This window comes from Dipodomys merriami, unplaced genomic scaffold (assembly GCF_024711535.1).
Source record: "Dipodomys merriami isolate MVZ:Mamm:240054 unplaced genomic scaffold, mDipMer1.0.p SCAF_712, whole genome shotgun sequence".
NCBI lineage: Eukaryota > Metazoa > Chordata > Mammalia > Rodentia > Heteromyidae > Dipodomys > Dipodomys merriami.
The window spans coordinates 354,155-373,970 of record NW_027206305.1 but is presented as its reverse complement, the minus strand read 5'-3'; the positions used below and the strand labels follow the sequence as shown (position 1 = coordinate 373,970).

At 50.8% G+C, this 19,816-nt stretch overlaps 2 protein-coding genes and 1 long non-coding RNA gene across 3 annotated transcripts; 2 read left to right on the top strand and 1 right to left on the bottom strand.

Annotated features, from left to right (window-relative positions):
* Nucleotides 1-3,001: 3,001 nt before the first annotated feature.
* On the top strand, nt 3,002-5,426 carry LOC138818121 (ferritin heavy chain). Its single transcript, XM_070009034.1, has 4 exons — nt 3,002-3,203; nt 4,579-4,725; nt 4,879-5,004; nt 5,107-5,426. Exons 1-4 carry the CDS (start codon nt 3,090-3,092, stop codon nt 5,266-5,268), a joined length of 549 nt encoding a protein of 182 aa, XP_069865135.1. The 5' UTR covers nt 3,002-3,089; the 3' UTR covers nt 5,269-5,426.
* A 204-nt stretch (nt 5,427-5,630) lies between these two features.
* LOC138818122 (bestrophin-1-like) lies at nt 5,631-17,748 on the bottom strand. Its single transcript, XM_070009036.1, has 10 exons — nt 17,597-17,748; nt 15,124-15,218; nt 14,505-14,738; nt 12,936-13,090; nt 12,500-12,577; nt 11,553-11,705; nt 10,957-11,037; nt 10,139-10,290; nt 6,668-7,282; nt 5,631-5,725 (listed from the first exon to the last, which is right to left on the bottom strand). Exons 1-10 carry the CDS (start codon nt 17,746-17,748, stop codon nt 5,707-5,709), a joined length of 1,734 nt encoding a protein of 577 aa, XP_069865137.1. The 3' UTR covers nt 5,631-5,706.
* On the top strand, nt 7,136-14,108 carry LOC138818123 (uncharacterized). Its single transcript, XR_011368983.1, has 3 exons — nt 7,136-7,378; nt 13,079-13,139; nt 13,318-14,108. It is a non-coding gene; the product is annotated as an uncharacterized lncRNA (long non-coding RNA).
* Nucleotides 17,749-19,816: the final 2,068 nt, after the last annotated feature.

The following is a 19,816-nucleotide window of genomic DNA, read 5'->3' as shown; positions in this document are numbered from 1 at the left end:
CTGCAATGGCTAGAAGACAGACCCAATATGAGAAGTGATACCTCTTTTCTGGCAAAAAGCCAAAACGAAACCAAATTCAAAACTACTTTGTTCCAGATTCAGCCTCCTCTGGCCTTTGTCCGTGAAGGAAATAGGAAGAAACCACAGGCCTCCTGCCCTTTGTCTCCCAACAGTAAAAAGACATCCTTCCAGATCAAGTGATTTCTCCTCCCCTCCATGACTAAGCACTTTTGCAGCCTAGGCCCCACCCTGGGATATCAGCAGAGTGCTGAGTCACGGTGGGACAGCAGCTCCTGCCCAGCCCCCACTTCCTTTTCACTCTGGAATGAGCTAGTATATTCCAGAAACAACCTACTCTTCTCTGCCTTGTAGTCCTTCCCACAGCTCCTGGCCCTGAGAGGCTGTTTTGCTGGGAGGCCAGCCAAACTCCCGCCTTCTGAAGTCATGAGGAACCAGATGGGTGTGGGAAGGCAGAAGGCCTGTCAACAAAGGCCCAAAGACCAGGCTGCATCTAGACCTTAGACCCTCAGTTCTCCTAAGACGAACAGACCCAAGCAAATACAAACTCACACCTTCCATTTTCCTCCCAGCTGGCCTCTCTCAGTGACCTCAACATAGTACAAGCTGCCCTTGTCTTGCTATGTCTCTGTCACTGCAGCTGTGCACTTATCTACCCAGCACAGTGCCCCATATGGTTTCATGAAGCCTACTTTATGGCGCAGACAGACTTCTTCCCAGTGGGGTCCAAATTTTTTTTGGGGGGGTGGGTGGGAAGGTATTGGGGCTTGAATTCAGGGCATCATGTTCTTGCTTAGCTTTTTTTTTCAAGGCTAGAGTAGAAAGCCCCACTTCAGCCATGCCTTCGAGCTTTTTTGCTGGTTAACTGGAGATAAAAGTCTCTTAGATTTGTCTGTCCAGGCTGGCTTTGATCTATAACCGTCAGATCTCAGCCTGAGTAACTAGGATTATACAGGCACAAACAGCACAGGCCAGCTTTGTACTGACTCTTGTCCTCTTGGATGTAATAGAGGCCCAGTCCAAAATCAAGATGACTTGTCCAACAGCCTCACCCTAAATCTGCATTTTAACACCCTATATATGGTGACTTTACTGGATTCCCAGTCATTTGACTGGGGGGTGGGGAGAGTCCATTTTCTAAAAACATTTGTCTCCACATAAGGTTTAGCCACTTTTTTTTATAGCATACATCCTTGCTCCTATATTTTGCCCTTTGCTGCATTTCCCAACATGCCTCCCATGGTCCCAATGGACACACTGTAAGGGCATTTCCACACCTTCACATCTTTGCATCTGCTATTCCATCTACTTGGAACTGCCTTGCCTTGTCCATCTTCCTCCTCCACTTCCCCCAGTAGAAACTTTTTCTTCACATTTAGCCCCCTGACTTCCTTTCTTTTTGCCAGTCCTGGGGCTTGAACTCTGGGCCTGGGCACTGTCTCTGAGCTTTTGCTCAAGACTAGCACTCCACCCCTTGGGCCACAACACCACTTCTGGGGTTTTCTGCTTATGTGGAACTGAGGATTCTAACCCAGGGCTTCAGGCATGAAAGGCAAGCCCTCTACCACTAAGCTACCTCCCCAGCCCTATACCCCGACTTTCTATCCAGTCTACATAGAGTACCCCTGTCCAGCAGCACTTCTTGCTTACTTTATTGCAGCTGTGGCACCATTAGATCTTACTCCTAGTTTGTGCCTGGACTACCTGACCTGTAATCTACTCCATAGGTGAAGAGCAGGATAGTAGCTGGGCCCAGTGGAACATGACTCATCCCAGCGACCTTTGGGAGCCTAAAATAGGAGGATCTCAGTCCAGATCAGTCTGAGTTAAAGCAAAAACGAACAAGCAAAAACCCTCTTTTCAACTGCAATAGAGCTAAAAGAGCTGTTCAAGACTACAGTGCCTGGTGCCTGCCAGTCAAATATAAAGTCATGAATACAGGCCCCAACACTGCCAAAAATATTTACCTTTCTGGTTAGTTTTGAAATGAATAACGACCATGAATAACGACCCAAGAAATCTCTCATTACACGGACAATTCGTCTTCATGTTCCAGTAGACTACCTTAGGACGTCTGGAAGTTCTGCTGCCAGTTGCACACTTACGAGTACCCTGAAAAGGTCTCCCGTCGACGTCCAAACTCGTGGAAGGGAGTCTGTGTGGCCTACCTCCCCTTCTGCTACCCGCCAAGGCACGGCCACAGGTGGACAAGGCCACACGCGGCGGCCTGGCGCCTGCAGGATGTCCTACACCCGCCATCTGCCCCGCAGCCCCAGCCGATCCTCCCCAAGGACACCCGCAAGGGTGTCAGAGAAAGACAAAGGAGGCCATCTTGAAATGGCCTCGGCAACGGAGGAGATGGGTTTGTGCCAGATGGCTTTTTCCAGGTCTCCTCCCGCCCCCCCCCCGTCCGTGTAACCCCGGAGCCAGCCTCCTTTCAAGTGCCCCCCCACCTCCCCGTGGGGATTTCCTCAAGCCCCGGGGCCACACCCGCTGCACACACGGAGCCATGTTGGCTTTCTGCAGAAACGCGGCCCCTGGTTCCCGGGGACAGAAGGGGGTGCGCCCCGGGCTCTTAGTCCCGGCTCCCCGGTGTTTCTGCCCGCAGACTTCGAGTGATTCTTTCTTTCGTATGCCCACACCTACTTCTCCCTCACCCACTCGGTGGGTGAGCCCGCCGGCGTCCCCGCCTCGGCCGCGGGGTGGGGGAAGAGGGGGCGGGAAAAACGGGGAGGCGGTCACGTGGCCCGCGCGCGCGCCACCGAGAGGGGCGGAGCTCAGTGGGCGCACGGTGCTGATTGGTCGGGACGTGTCTGACGCAAACTCCCGCTATAAATACCACACGGCCGGGCTGCCTGCGCCAGACGATCCTCGCCGAGAGTCGCCGCGGTTTCCTGCTTCAACAGTGCTTGAACGGAACCCGGCGCTCGACCCCTCCACCTCTCCCATCCCGGCCGCCCGCTCCGAGCCACCAACCTCCCGCCACCTCTTCACCGCGTCCTCGGACCGCCCCCGGGCCTCCGCCGCCACTCCAGCGCCGCGCCGCTACTCCGTCTCTCCTAGCCGCCGCCATGACGACCGCATCCCCTTCGCAGGTGCGCCAGAACTACCACCAGGACTCGGAGGCCGCCATCAACCGCCAGATCAACCTGGAGCTCTACGCCTCCTATGTCTACCTGTCCATGGTGAGCGCGGGCGACGCGGGGACCCGGCCGAGGCCGCACCCGCCCTATCCCCGGGCCCGCTGGGGACCAGGCGGGGTGGGGGTGTGGCCAGACGCGGGCCCGGGCGCCCTCTGGGTGAGAAAATGGAGGCCTCCCCGGCCCGGGAAGTCTCGGGGCGATTGGTGCTTTCCGGCTGTCCCCTAGGAGGACTCCCGCAGGCTAGACCCGTTTCTGCACACTTTTCTCCAAAGAGAGCCTGGTTTCCGAAACCCCACAATTGCACCGCTTTCTCCCCCCCACCCCCCGCTCCCCTTTCGCCTCCCTTTACGTTCAACTTTGTGGTCAGGTTAAGAAGTTGGATTTTGCACTCTTGGACCCGGTTGTTTTTCTGGTCGCCCTTAGGCCCTCTTGTCTTGTTTGGATATCCAGCTCCCGTTCCCCCCCCCCCCCCCCGAGTATGGCAAGGACTGCTGGGTAATGGTGTCCAATAGCAACCTCTGGGGGCTGGTGGGAGGTGGTTTATCTCTTGTGTGCTTGCTTATCCGACCCTCCTGAGCAACAGTCCCTACCTCTGCTCCACTTATCTCTTAGACTCACTTGTGTGGAGGCCTTATCTCTAGAAATCTCTCTGTTACCAAAGTGCCACCATCCTTGCACTTTGGGGTACCTCTTTATCGTTTCATTGCATGAGAGTGTTGGGGTTGTGGCTCCCTAGTTATCGAAACCCATACTTTAGACATGTTCTAATGGATCTGATAAAAGTCTGGGTTTCTGTAACTGACATTCCTTCACAAAAATACCCAAAAAAAGTTTTAAGATTGAAAGTCAAGTTTTTGCTTTTTCTTAAGTTACAACATACCACGCCCAACGGAAGAATAATTTAAATCAGCAAGCTTCCTGTATACATGGCAGTCTCATGAGCTCATTTTAACCATGTTTTAGTATAGTCAGGGTGGAGAGTTAAACTGGACAAAACAGTGCTGGGGTGAATGCCCCAGCACCCTCACTTCAGACAATGAAATTTGGCCCTGCCATAAGTTTGTTCTGAAAGAGTACAGATCCATAAGACACTGCTGATGGCAATTCCCATGATGCTGTAAAAGTTCCTTGAAGCAGTAACCTTTGAAGATCAAGTTAAGTTCTCTATTTCAGAATGAAAGTAAACTGGTGTGTTCACTATAGGAACAAAACCATCCACAGTCTTCTTACTTTGAGGAAATGCTGAGGGCCAGGGGTGCAAGCACAAGTGGTAAAGCACTTACCTATTCAAGGTCCAGAGTTCAAACACCACTGCCATGAGAAAGGCAGGCTGTCAGCCATTACTACTCATGGTTGATCCCAGCTGCCTCCTTGTAGGACCTTCCAATACCTAAATGTGTTCCTGTTCTGCTCTCAGTCTTACTACTTTGACCGAGATGATGTGGCTTTGAAGAACTTTGCCAAGTATTTCCTTCACCAATCTCATGAGGAGAGAGAACATGCAGAGAAACTGATGAAGCTGCAGAACCAGAGAGGTGGCCGCATCTTCCTGCAGGATATCAAGGTGAGCAGGGGGCCGGTGGTGTGGTCTTACAAGTCAGTAGTTGCTCTTTTATGCCTACTTTCTAATGTAGGAGAATAGTGAGAAAGGTATTACAGCAGACGCTGTTGCTTTGAGAAACTTAATCTTAAATTGGCTTAACTTCCTCTCATTCAGAAACCAGACCGTGATGACTGGGAAAGCGGGCTGAATGCAATGGAGTGTGCACTGCACTTGGAAAAAAGTGTGAATCAGTCACTACTGGAACTGCACAAACTGGCCACTGACAAAAATGACCCCCACGTGAGTATTGGGAAACCTAGGGGGTACACAGAGGTAATTTTTTGCCATGGTGGCTGGGAAAGCAGATGACTACTCATTCTTCCTCGGTCTTTTTTTTTGTAGTTGTGTGACTTCATTGAGACTCATTACCTGAATGAGCAGGTGAAATCCATCAAAGAATTGGGTGACCATGTCACCAACTTGCGCAAGATGGGAGCCCCTGAATCTGGCATGGCAGAGTATCTCTTTGACAAGCACACTCTGGGAGAAAGTGATGAGAGCTAAGCCTTGGGCTGATTGCCCCAAAGCCACACGTGACTTCTGGTCACCAGGGCTGTGCATGCATGTTTGGGGTTATCATTACCTTTTCTATAAGTTGTACCAGAACATCCTAAGTTCTTTTAATTTGTACCATTCCTTCAAATAAAGAAATTTGGTACCTAGCTGTTGTGTTTGTGAAATCTGTTTTATTAAATTTCTTAGTTTAGGAACAATACCAGGTTATAGGTGTGTAAAGTTCACTTAAGACTCCTGCTTCTGAATTAATTGTTCTGAGCTACTTGCTTACAGGGATTCATTCCAGCTTAGCTTACATTTTGTTACTGCTGTTAAGGCATTTAGAGGCTGAAGTAATCTACTGTGTCGATAGTTGTATGTCTGCATAACCAGATCAGAGTTCAGTGGCATGCACACTGGCAACCAGGTGTGCCCCTTAGCAAGCATTTAGGTACAGGCTTCATCCCTGTGGAAGATGTAAGAAAGGTGTGAGAAGATTTTTGTTTTGTTTTTTTTTTTTTGGGGGGGGGTGGTTGGTCCTAGGGCTTGAACTCAGGGCCTGGGTGCTGTCCTTGGGAGCTCCTGCTGAAATCTAACATTTCACACTTGGGCCATTCTGGCTTTTTCTGGGTAGTTAGTTCACTGGAGATAATAGTCTCATGGACTTTCCCACCAGGGTTGGCTTCAAACAGCAATCGTAAAATCTGACTCCTGAATAGTTACTACAGGTATGAGCCACTGGCGCCCAACAAAGTTAATTTTGTTAGAAAAGCTGAGGCAGATTTTGGGCCATCTTTCTTATACTAGTTGGGATAGTCTAGCTCAAGAAGCAGAACTGAAATTGTTACCCTATGTTACCCTTTGCATTTCAATCACAAGCTGGGTGTTGTGACCACAAAAATAGCTTACAGATGTAGAAATGGGAAGTCATACTTCCTATATTGTGATTACAATGAGGTAGAGTTTCTCACTGGGCAGAGAAGTCTAGAATCGGGAACTCTTGACAGCTGGAGGCTTAAGGAAGTAGTAAAGTTTTAGAAGTATAGGCAGGATCCCTAAAGCATTAAAAAAAATACTCCCTACCACCTGCCTGCCTTGCTTCTGGACTGGATTACTTTCCCACCTTGAAGACTAACAAGAGTCACCATCATTTAGACCCTTGGGTACAGTACATAGAATCCCAGGCCATTCTGCACAAAATAAAGAGGGCCCTTTGATAACATTGGCCCACCTGAATTTGGTCTGCCACTCCCAGGCTTCCAGGGGAGTGGTGATAAGATCTTGGGTACAGTAAACAGCCACCCTCCTCCTAAGTCCATAGTGTGAGGGACCTATATACCATGCCAGACAACTGGAGGAAGGTTGTTCACAGAGGGGAATGCAATCAACCTGCTTTGGGAGGACATACCTGTTCTCCAAGGCTGAGAAGGGATCTGTGTGATCTTTGAGTATAGTGTGTCGATTTCTTGGTGATTGCTCCAGAAAAGGGTCTCTGAGGTAATTCTTGGGGATCTCTGGCATATGGTTTAGATTAAACTCCACAGTTTTTTTCCTCATGTGACCTTGGTGCGCCATCAAAGTCTCATCATCTGGGAGCAATTCAAAATTTTCCTTGGCCTCAGAAGTCACAGGATTTAAAAGGCTTTGGTCTTCTGTGTCTGTGCCTGCCATACTGTGAAGCCTCAAGGGTACTGATGGCTCTGGGGGAAAGACAATGGGGGTGTGGCTGAGGGGTGTCTGAGGGGCACTGTGGTAGCCTGGCCTCTCATAGAATGATGCCGCTTTGAGCGCATCCACCCCCTTAAGTCTCCAAGCTTTGCTGTCTTCTTGTCCCCTTGGATGTTGCTTGGCATTGGTGGGCCGGCCCTCCAGGTACGATTCCTTCTTGGACCTTAGTAGCTTGCTCTTGGAGTCTGTCCTGGGAAGACAGTGGTCATGGGACTGCAGCCCTAGGAAGCAGCCAATGATGTCATTGTGAGTGTCCTCCTGGTTTGGCTGAAACTCCATCTCTTCTTTCTGCAGGCTGGCAATAAAAAGAACGGAGACAGTCAGGTCTGAGTGGGTAGACAAAAGCTGACCTTCCCTCCCTGGGTCTGGAGCCAAAGCCACCCATGCATGTGTGCGTGAGTATGTGTGTGTGTGTGTGTAATTACTGTTTCACTCAAGACTAGTGCTCTACCACTTGAGCTACAGCTCTACTTCTGGCTTTTTAGTAGTTCGTCAGAGATCATTTTCACAAACTTTACTGTCCTAGCTAACTTCAAACTACAATCTTCAGATCTCAGCCCCCTGAGTAGCTAGGATTATTGGCATGAGCCACCAGCACCTGGCTCTGTCTTCTTCCAATGAATGGCCCAACTCTCCCCTGACATCCCGCAACTCCTTCCAGGCCCACTTCCTCTCACTATTCTGTCTCCTTGTCCACTGTTAACTTACAACTCCCAAGCCTGGCATGTAAGAGTATCTTCCAGCTAAAACCTCTAACCCCAGGCAAAAGGAACTCCTGGTCCCCCTGGGCCATTCACAGTAGGTCCAAGAGTGACAATCCCTTGAGCAAGACAAAGGGATTTGTGGTTCCTCAAGGGATTTTTTTTGTTTGTTTGTTTCCGGTCGTGGGGCCTGAACTCTGGGCCTGGGCGCTGTCCCTCAGCTCTTCAGCTCAAGGCTAGCACTCTACCACTTGGCGCTGTCCCTCAGCTCTTCAGCTCAAGGCTAGCACTCTACCACGAGCTACAGCACCACTTCCGGCTTTTTTCTTATGTGGTGCTGAGGAATCAAACCCAGGGCCTCGAGCATGCAAGGCAAGTGCTCTACCACTGAGCCACCTTCCCAGCCCCTCCTCAAGGGATTTTTAGAAGCAACACCTGCCAAGAAAGACATTTGGCTTCTTCACAGCAGACCTGCTGTGGCCCCAAGACCTTCCCTCTGCAAGGGAGAGCTCACCTACTCCAGAGCGGCCTGCCCTTGCCCACCTCCAAGTCCTCCGTGCTCCAAGGCCTAACTTTAGGCTCAGGAGGCCTCCCACCCACCCAAAGGCAATCTCCATTCTCCATCCTGTCCCTTCCTAAGCATTCTCTTCTCTATGCCTTGTTCCCAGAGTTTGGGGCCTTGAGTATTACTACACACTTGTGTGTTCCTTGCAGGCAACATCTATGCACTGTTTATTCTGTCATCTGCCCTCCCCTCCCCACCCTAACCTTCAAATGTGGGGGTGCAGACAATGGAAGGCTCCAAGGCAACCTGCAGAAATGTTTCTGACCTAAGCAAACTGAAATGGGACTTGGCAGAGGAAATTGGGTCAGTACTGGGGCCTGAACTCAGGGCCCAAGCACCGTTTCTTAGCTTTTTCACTCAAGGCTATTGGTGCTCTACCACTTGAACCACAACTCCAATTCCAGCTCTTCGGTGGCTAGAGAGAAGGGTCTTACAGACTTTCCTATCTAGGCTGGCTTTGAACTGCAATCCTCAGATATCAGCCTCCTGAGGAGCTAGGATTATAGACACGAGCCACCAGTGTCTGGCTTACAAAGTGTACCTAGGAGGTGCTGAATGGCCCTGCTCCTGTTAAGCTCCCAGTTTGTCAGAAAGCAAAGATCAGGACAGAGTCAGGGAACAGGTGCTCAGCCGCCCTTGAGCATGTCTCTTTTCTCTCCGGGCCTCAGCTGTGGTATAAGAATACAATGGTTGGGGCTGGGAAGGTGGCTCAGTGGTAGAGCACTTGCCTTGCATGCATGAGGCCCTGGGTTCGATTCCTTAGCACCACATAAGCAAAAAGAAAAAAGCTGGAAGTGGTGCTGTGGCTCAAGTGGTAGAGCGCTAGCCTTGAGCTGAAGAGCTGAGGGACAGCGCCCAAGCCGAGTTCAGGCCCCATGACTGGACCTCCCCCCCCCCCCAAAAAAAAAAAAAAGAATGCAATGGTTGCAGGGCATGGTGGCTCAGGCCTGTAATCCTAGCTACTCAGGAGGCTAAGATCTGAGGATCATGGTTCAAAGTCAGCTCAGGCAGAAAAGGCCATGAGATTCTTACCTCCAATAAGCCACTCAGAAAACTGGAAGTGGTGCTATGTCTCAAGTGGTAGAGCGCTAGCCTTGAGCTGAAGAGCTGAGAGAGCACCCAGGCTCAGAGTTCCAGCCCCATGACCGACAAAAAAAAAAATGTGATGGTAGGACTGGGAATGTGGCTTAGTGGTAGAGTGCCTGTCTAGCATACTGAAGCCCTAGGTTCTATGCCTCAGTACCACATAAACAGAAAAAGCCAGAAGTGGTGTTGTGGCTCAATTGGTGGAGTGCTAGCTTTGAGCAAAAGATGCTCAAGGACAGTGCCCAGGCCGTGAGTTCAAGCCCCAGGACTGGCAAAAAAAAAAAAGAATGAGATGGTAGAGGCAGACATACCGGGCTCAGATGTGCCCTTTGCTAGCTATGTGGCTTTGGACCAGACAGCTTAGCTAACCTCTTTGAACTTGTACCTAATTGTCTGAAAACTGGACATAACAAACTAGCATAATTGGGGAGGAAAAACAAAGGCAATTTATGTTTCTGAAGAGCCTCCTATGTTGCCTGGCCCTTATTAGGCATCTTAATTATATATTATTAACAAAGGCTATTCTGGGCTGGGAAGGTGGCTCAATGGTAGAGCGCTTGCCTTGCATGCATGAGGCCCTGGGTTCGATTCCTCAGCACCACATAAGCAGAAAAAAAAAAAAAATCCAGAAGTGCCACTGTGGTGCAAGTGGTAGAGTGCTAGCCTTGAGCTGAAGGGCTTAGGGATAGCGCCCAGGCCCAGAGTTCAGGCCCCAAGATTGGACCAAAAAAAGGCTATTCTAAGTTGCTAAGAAACCTGCACCTGAGGGATTTCCCACCAAGTTTCTGGCACAGCTCACCTGATATTGAAGGTAGAACCCAAAAAGGAAGGTTGGCGTGACTGAGCAGAGGCAGCCGTGTAGGGGGGATGAGGTTCCATCTCATTCCAGTACATGTCCCGTTCCAAAGGAGGCAAGTCCTGGTGCATTTCATCCACAGACAACAAGGACACCTGGTCTCCAGCGACAGAGGGGGCAATCCAATAGACAGTTCAGCCTGGGCAGTACCATGCACTTACCTAATGACTTAGTGAAGTCACTTTTCTTTCCCCCCCTCTGTGGACCTACCTCAACAGATGCTTCCTTCTATCCTCAAAAGTGGAGATGAGCCTAACAGTGACTCACACCTGTAATCCTAGCTACTTGGAAACTTGATATTGAGAGGATTGTGTTTCCAGGCCAGCCTGGGTAGAAAAGTTCACAGAAATCCCCCATCTCAACCAAGAAGAAAGCTGGGTGCAGTGGTACATGCCTGCCATCCCAGCTATGAAAGAAGCACAAATAGGAGCACTGTGGTCCAAGCCAGCCCAGGCAAAAAGTGAGACCCTACTAGAAAAACAACAAAAGCACAAAGGACTAAGGGCACGGCTCAAATAAATGGCAGGGCACCTATCTAGCAAGTGTAAAGCCTTGAGTTTAAATCTCAGTGCTAACACACACACACACACACACACAGAGTTGAGGTGAGAATTCTGTGAGCGAATGATTGGCTATGAAGGGGGTTGGGACTGGGCACAGTTCACTATAAGGCATCCTACAGAACTGTGGGGGACCACCCCCTCTCCTTGGGTCCAGCTTGGGACGGCTCCATAATGTGTCCTCCCTCCCTTCCCCCATACCTGCAAGTTCCTGTCAATGATCCAATTGGTCTCAAAATCATCATCATCCTCTCCAAAGGGGTTGATGAGCTGCTCTGCCACCTTGGGGGACAGATGGGACCCTGGGAACCCTGAGTCAAACCTCCTGAAGCTCTGTTCCCCATTCTTTTTTTTTTTTTTTGGTCATGGGGTTTAAACTCAGGGCCTGGGTGCTGTCCTTCAGCTCTTCAGCTCAAGGCTAGTGCTCTACCACTTGAGCCACAGGGTCACTTCCGGTTTCCTGAGTGCTTTATTGGAGATAAGAGTTTCACAGCTTTTCCTGCCCGAGCTGGCTTTGAACCGTGATCCTCAGATCTCAGCCTCCTGAGTGGCTAGGATTACAGGTGTGAGCCAACAAAACACCCAGCTCTGTTCCCCATTCTTAACTCTTAGAGCCTATTATCTCCACATCTGCCTGACAAGGTGTCTTCAAAGCCACAGCATATGGCCAGGGGCCAGGGGCTCAGGCCTGTAATCCTAGCTACTGACTCAGGAGGCTGAGATATTAAGATCAGGGTTCACCTGGCTGTGACCACTCCAGCCAGGGTCCCGGCCTGGTGGGTGTGGGAAGGACTCACTTTCAGCCAGCCCATGTAGAAGAAGAACTGCAGGAATGTGTACAGAGGCACAATGAGGTCCATCTCATGGCCTGGGTAGGCCTTGGCTGGGTTCAGAAATTGCCGCCCCACTAGACAAGCCAGGAAAAAGCTGTACACTGCCACCGTCACCACCTGGAAGGGATGGGGGTGGGGGGGACTGAGCAGGGACTTCCCAGACTGAAGAGTTCTCAGGGTGAGAGTCTTAAGCTTTGTTCTGACTTTCACCCGGTTTCTCCTCTTTAAGATGGGTACCAATGGTTCTGCCTATAATCTTAGCTACCCAAGAGGCTGGGATCCAGAGAATTACAGTGAGACTCTAGCTCCAATTAATCAGAAAAAATTCCAGACTGGCCAGGCGCTGGTGGCTCACACCTGTCATCCTAGCTACTCAGGAGGCTGAGATCAGAGGATCGAGGTTCAAAGCCAGCCTGGGCAGGAAAGTCAGTGAGACTCTTATCTCCAATAAATCACCAGAAAACCACAAGTGGCGCTGTGGCTCAATTGGTAGAGCGCTCGCCTGGAGCTGAAGAGCTGAGGGACAGCACCCAGGCCCAGAGTTCAAGCCCCACGACCAACAAAAAACAATGCCAGACTGGAGGCATGGTTAATAGCATAGCATGCCAGCTGTGAGTGAGAATGTTGAATGAACAATTAAGGCCCTCAGTTCAAACCTCAGTTACCCCCCCCACACACACACACACAGCTCCAACACACACAGATGAAGATAATCAGTGTCCCTACGAGGCTGGACCAGGCAGGAACCTGAATGCTTTGGACTTGGCATGAAATAGAACCTTCACATTCCAGACACAGCTGCCAGCATGACCCCCCCACCCCGCCCCCAGCCTCTAGGATGAGTCCACTTCCTGGGGGCTTCCTGGCCTCCATTTCCTAAAGGAACGCACCTTCACCAGCCTAGCTCTCACCTGCGTGTACACTAGTGGGACACTGATCCAGTCATAGGCATACAGGTGTCCACACTGAGTTCTCAAGGTGCTCATCTCCTAGGGGGCAGAAAAGGAAGGAAGGATGGGGTTCTGATACTACCTGTTCCCCCAAGCTCATCTTCAGCTCTTCCTAGTCCGGTGTTCATGGAACAACCCTGACTTTGTTGCCACAAACCGTTCATTAACCTCCCTCTTCCAGTTTCCTTATCTAGCACTAAGGAGCCAGGATGTCACAGGCTCACTTAGAGAGGCATGGAAGGGGCATTTGGAGAAGGGCCATCTTGGGCTGTGGAATCCTGTGAGGAAAAAAGGAAGATCCTTGGGGGCTGCAGCTTTCTCTGTGGAGGAAATCTTGTTCTACCAGAGGCTCCACCCTTCCGGCTGCATCCCAGCCCCATCTGTGTAATGGGCTCACATTCAGCAGGCTCTGGAGCAGAATGGGGTCCCGGATTCGACCTCCAAGCCAGGCCTTCATGGACAGGTTGGCAAACCACACCCAGGGCACCCAGAACATGTTGTGTGACAGGCTCAACTTCTCCAACTGCTTGTATTCTGCAGGGGTCATAAAGCCTGCAGAGAAGAGCGAAGACAGCAACAGACGGGAGGAACTGCGGAAGAGGTGACTGGCACTAAGGCCCTTCTGAGCCCATAAGGATATGTGTACTTCTTTATTATCCTCTTTCTTTTTTATATTTTTAATTAAAATTTTTATTGTTATTCTAAAGATGATGTACAAAGGGGTTAACAGTTACATAAGTCAAATGAAGAGTACATTTCTTCTTTTTTTTTTTTTGTAGGTCATGGAGCTTGAACTCTGGGCCTGAGCTCTGTCCCTCAGCAATTCAGCTCAAGGCTAGCATTCTACTACTTGATCTACAGCGCCACTTCCGGTTTTCTGGTGGTTTATTGGAGATAAGAATTTCACGGACTTTCCTGCCCAGGCTGACTTTGAACTGTGATCCTCAGATCTCAGCCTCCTGAGTAGCTAGGATTACAGATGTGAGCCACTGGCTCCCAGCTGAGTACATTTCTTTATGGATGATGTCATCCCTTCCCTTGCTCTCACCCAGTTCTTCCCTCCCATCCCCACCCACAAGTTGTATAGTTTCATTTTTAACAGTGTCTAGTAAGTCCCACTGCTGCATTTGTTCACCCTTTGTCCCTCCATTTCTCTTCCTTCTTTCCTTCCTTCCTTCCTTCCTTCCTCTCTCTCTCCTCCTCCCTCTCTCTCTTTCTTTTTCTTTCTTTTTTTCCAGTCCTAGGGCTTGAACTCAGAGCCTGGGCATTGTCCCTGAGCTTCTTTCGCTCAAAGCTAGCACTCTACCACTTGAGCCACAGTGCCACTTCCGGCTTTTTCTGTTTATGTGGTACTGAGGAATCAAACCCAGAGCTTTAAGTATGCAAAACTAGCATTCTACCGCTGAGCCACATTTCCAGCCCCTTATCCTCCATTTCCATGCACCTCCTTACCCTCCCAAAGACAGATAAATGAACAAACAAGACAAAAGGAAAAGCAAACAAAACCAGCAAATGGAAAACAAAAAAACTTCCATTTCCTGGAGATTATTCTCTTTCTTTGAACAAATACATTGCCATCTGCTGATTTTGGCTGAGCACGAGGGACAGGCTGTGTTAATGTCCAGAGTCAACTTAAGGCAAGGCCTCCCCAGAGATCGGAACAGAGTGAAGCAGATCCAAGACCCTCAATCCTTTCCCAAGTCCCTGGGGCTCCTTCCCTTATCACAGGAAAGTCCTTGACCCTGCTTCAAACCCTGGCCTGGCCCCACTTTCCAGCTCATGCCCCGCCCCCAGATGCTGGCCCCACCCCCTTGCCCTCCACTCAATCCTCAAATCTGAGAGACTCTGGCTCCACCCACCGTCCGCTCCCGCCAGCCACTCAGGCTCTGGCCCCGCCCACCCACCTACTTGTGCCCCGCCCGCACAGCCTCACGCCCCGCCCTCGCGGCCACGCCCACGCGCCCACCTGCGTGCACCAGGTGCTGGAGGCTGGGGAAGCGCTTGTAGACGGCGGTGCTGACGCTGCGCAGGATGAGCGCGCTGCCCAGGTTGGCATAGCGGATGAGTGTGCGCCGCAGCAGCCGGCCCTGCTCGTCCTTGCCCTCCACGAAGCCCGACACCTGGCTCATGAGGCGATCGAGCCACGGCACGTTCTCATACTGGTTCCACCAGCGGGTCACCACCAGCGTCACGTAAAAACCTGGAGCACGCGGGGCGAGGGGTCTGGCTGTGGCCAGAGACCGGCGCCGGCTGAGGCCTGGCTTCCTCCATCTTTCTGATGAGAGCGGCCCAGCCCAGCCTTCCTGGCATGGGGAGGCAATCAAAGCCTCCTTTCCTGAAGGCCCGCAAGCCTCGATTGCTGGGGCCCCAGAAATCCTACAGACAGCTGCCGGCGGGGGCTCCAGGCTCCTCCCTTGAGCGCCAACAGCAAGACGTCCTTCCTAATATCTACCTTTACCTGAGGGACACAGAGGCACTCCTGACTCCCTCCTGCCCTCCTTTCCCAGCTCCTCCTGGTCAGCCCCAGGGTCTAGGTGGAGCCTGCAGAGGCCTGGGGCCGGGGGCCAGCCGAAGGGAGCACTCACCCAGCACGAAGGAAATGGGGATGAGCTGAATGTAGCTGTCACAATGCAGAGCCAGCTTCTCAAACAGGAGCTGCTGGTCCTGGGAGAGAGCCAGCCTGGGGGCAGGGCATGGGGGTGAGTGGGCACGGTGAGGAGATGGTAGGTCCAGCTTCGCCGTGGAGCTGTCCCTTCCACGAGGCCTGGACCCAGAGCCCTTCCTCTCCCTGAGCCAGGACAAATGACAGCAGGTGATGAGCCGGCCCTAGTGCAATTCCTGCACAAATCCTCCTCTGACCATTGACTGAGGAGTAGAAAGATGGGCCAGCTATGGGCAACAGAGATTCTTTTTAAAAATCAAGGAGCCAGCATTCAAAATCAGGTTGAGATTGATCTGGAGAATCGTGATTCAAAGCAGAAAAGTCCATCAGACACCATCGCCAATTCACTAGCACAACTGCAAGACCAGAGGCATGTCTCAAGTGGTAGAATGCCAGCGTTGAGTGAAAAAGTTCAGGATAGTGCCTAGACCCTGAGTTCAAGCTCCAGTACTGAGACCATAAAGAAGAAGGAGAAAGAGGAGGGGATGGGGACAGGAGGAAGAAGAAGAAGGAAGGAAGGGAGGGCCAGTAAACTGCTCTTAAAAAAAAAAAAAAAAAAAAACTCAAACTGGGGCTGGGAATGTGGCTTAGTGGTAGAGTGCTTGCCTATCATACATGAAGCCCTGGGCTCCATTCTTCAGGACCACATACACAGAAAAAGTCAGAAATGGTGCTGTGGCTCAAGTGGTAGAGTGCTAACCTTAAGCAAAAGAAGCTCAGGGACAGAGCCCAGGCCCTGAGTTCAAGCCCCAGGACTGGCAACAAACAAACAAACAAAACTCAGACTGGCTGAGATGGTGTGGGGTCCTATGAACTCTTGCCTGGCTGGCTTGAACCATGATCCTTTCTATCTCAACTTCCTGAATAGTGAGGAGATGGGCATGAAGCTACCCCACCAGGATGTTACTTATTTTGGTAAAAAGTCTATCCAAAGCTGGACGCTGGTGGCTCACGCCTGTAATCCTAGCTACTCAGGAGGCTGAGATCTGAGGATCGCGGTTCAAAGCCAGCCCGGGCAGGAGAGACTGTGAGACTCCTATCTCCAATAAACCACCAGAAAATCGGAAGTGGCGCTGTAGCTCAAGTGGTAGAGCGCTCGCCTTCAGCTGAAGAGCTGAGGGACAGCGCCCAGGCCCAGAGTTCAAGCCCCATGACGGACAAAAAAAAAAAAAGTCTATCCAAAAAAAAAATCTAGGCAGGCACTGATGACTCACACCCATGACCAACAATAAAATAATAAAATAATTCTAGGTATTCGATAGTTACCAATACATTCTAGTCATTAATACACTTTCTCACCTTAAAATGTAGCATATATTCTGCAGTTGTATTCATCCTTCTCTCCTACATTTTATTGTTTAGTTTTATCAAAATATATGTGTATATATATACATATATATATATACACAAAGATATATATATACATATATATATGTATATATATATATACATATATATATATGTATGTGTGTGTGTGTGTGTGTGTGTACCGGTTCTGGGGCTTGAACTGAGGCCTGAGCTTTTTTTTGTTTTGTTTTGTTTTGTTTTTTGGGTCCGGTCATGGGGCTTGAACTCTGGGCCTGGGCACTGTCCCTCAGCTCTTCAGTTCAAGGCTAGCGCTCTACCACTTGAGCCACAGCGCCACTTCCAGCTTTTTTCTTTTTGCTTATGTGGTGCTGAGGAATCGAACCCAGGGCCTCAGGCATGCAAGGCAAGCGCTCTACCACTGAGCCACCTTTCCAGCCCCAGCCTGAGCTTTTTTTGCTCAAGGTTAACACTCTACTACTAGACCCACAGCTCCACTTCCAGCTTTTCAGTGGGTCTTTAAATTTTTTTTTATTGTTATTGTAAAGGTGATGTACAGAGGATTTACAGCTTTTTTTTTTTTTTAGTTCTTTAGAGATAAGAGTCTCATACCTAGGCTGACTTTGAACCATGATCCTCAGATCTTAGCCTCCTGAGTAGCTAGGGTTATAAGCATGATCTACCAGCACCTAATGAAGTACATATCTATTTCAAATGCACAGTCAGAGCCTGAAAGCCTGTAGGAGAGACTCATAAAATGGGCAGACCCGGTGAGACTAGCTCAAGCCTGAGGTACAGAGTGCTCCCTGGGTTGGAACAGGGCTTGAGGTACTCCTAACCTCAAGCTCCTATCTTCCTAGTCTGATTTTTGTGTTTTGTTCTTCCTGTGTTAGGAATGCAAATCCAGGCACTGTGCATGTTCTAGGTGACACCTCAACCCTCAGTCTGACTTCTTGTCTCTCATCAGCTCTCCAAGGCTTGGCCAAGATGTTAGCGCAGCCTTATAGCTAACTGGCACTGACTGGGAGAAGCCTCAAACTTGCCCTGGCCCCCTCCCTCCCAGGCCCAGGCCCCAGCCCCACCACCCATACCTGTAGATGAAGCGGATGGCATAGTAGCAGAACAGAAAGATGAGGAACTCGCCATAGAGCAGCTTGTAGATGCTGCCCCTCCAGCACAGCAGCAGGCGCCAGAAAGAGCCCAGACGGGCATTGGCTACTTGGTTTGTATAGGTGATGGTCATGGCCAGACACCGGGCTGCTGCGGATGCACCTGGGTCCTGGTGAACGAGCAGATGGTGACTTTGGTAGAGATCACAAGCCAACTTCCTGTCTGGAAGGCTTGTGTGACTTTGGCCAGGATCCTGCCCCGGGCCTTGACTTTGGGAGAGGAATGAGGTGGGAACCCAGGAAATCAAAGCCAGAGGCTGCCTCCCCAGCCTTGGCAGGGAAACCCAGGCCTGTGAATTGCTAGGGACCTCTAAGTTGTACGATGATGTAGGCATTGAGCTCAGCCACTCAGAGCCAGGCAGGGTTCTGACTTTGTCTTGTTCACCAACTTCCCCATGCTCCCTCAACCTCTCTGAAGTGAGACATAGGCAAGGGGCCCAGTCAGTTTTCATCACTGTGTCCCTATTCCTAGCACAGGGCCTGGCTAGAGAGGATGTCCACTAGTGACCTCACGGTCTTTCCACTTGCTGATTCAGCTACCTAGGGGGTAGCATGGCTCATTCCCACTTCAGGTCACCTTTCCTCCCCCCCCCCATCATCCTACTGAGAACGATGCCCCATCGCCACCAGCCTGTCCTCTTGGCTGGCCTGATTTTCAACACAGCATGTGTCCCGACACAAAATTCTATTAGACAGGATATCTGCATGCAGTTTGCCATGTGTGTCTCTTCCCACCAGAAGCTTCCATGTGTTCGCAGAGCAGATCCTCAGTAAAAACTCATGAAAGCAATAATTGACCCTTTCCCCCTCCTCCATTTGTCTTTAATGCTACCCCAAACTGGCTATTTTCCCTGGACCTTGAACACACCAAGGTAATTCCCACCCAGGACCTTTTCACACCCACAGGTGCTGCCCGTGCATACGCAAGGGAAGTCATCCATCCCCTAAAGGCTCTCAAAGCCCTAGCCCTTTCTACCCAGGGTACCCCCTACTCACAAGTAGGGCTCCAGGCTGCTTGAGTGATCCCACGAAAGGTCTGGCCACTGGGATGACCGGACTCTCTGAGACCCTGTGGCCAGTGCCCCTACCCACACTTAGAGGCCAGCACTGCCCACGTCCATGTGTACCAAGGGGTCAGCTGATGGCATAAACCAGGGCCTCCACAAAGACTTCCTTATCTTGGCTCCTTTTCTTGTAATCTGCTCAGAAGCAGCAGCCAGCACAGCCTGGCCAAGGCCTCTCTAATTCCTTCCTGGGGAAGTCCCCCTAAGACCAAGGCTAGAATCTGGGACAACATTCCCAGCCACGGCCCTGGAATCCAAGAGTTTGAGTCTGCACCCACAATCTCCTGTCCTGACCCCTGAGATCTTGCAGGGAAGAAGCGGGGGGGGGGGGGGGGGGGGGGGGGGGAGGGAGGCAGGGCTGAGCCTCAGGCCTCATCTCCTGTGTCAGAGCTGCCTGGGGACAGGGCTTTGGCAGTCTCATTGGCCATGCAAAAGCCAATCTGGGTTATAATGAGAAGTCCTGGCTTCTGTGTGCTGCCTTTGGGCCGGCCTCCTCTCCTCTTTGCCTCAGTGTCCCCGTGTGAAACGGTTGGTAGTGTTACTTTGGAATTTCATCATGTTAGTAAGAGTGATAGAATTCTGCACACAAGGGTGAGGAGCTCTGATTGGCTGATGGTGACATCACAGGCCTCTCAGGCTGTGATTGGTTGGAAGGGCTGGTTAGGCGGGGCTTCAGAGCTAGGGTAGGCGACCAGGGCCTGAGAGCCCAGCCTAGAGAGCCCTCTTGTGTGACCTGATGGGTGTGTCCAGGGGCTTGTGCTGCTGGCTCCCAGCCACCCAGAGCAGACGGCCAAGGCTGTAGATCCCCAGGGGTGCAGATCTCTAAGGGAGGCAGTTAGCATCTGAAGCTTATTTGATCCGTTACTCCCCTTCCAGACTTCTTCTAAGGCTCTGGTGGTATCTACAACCTGCTCATCTTACATTGCGTGGCTGGTCTACAGGGTGTGTATGAAACTTGCTGCTTCTCTACAATCAGCTCCTGAATTTTTTCCAAGCACTACAGGGGTTTGGGGTGTGAGTGGTTTGGGGACTGCATTTCCAAAGGCCCTGATTTACAACCCTGAGCCTTAAAATGAAT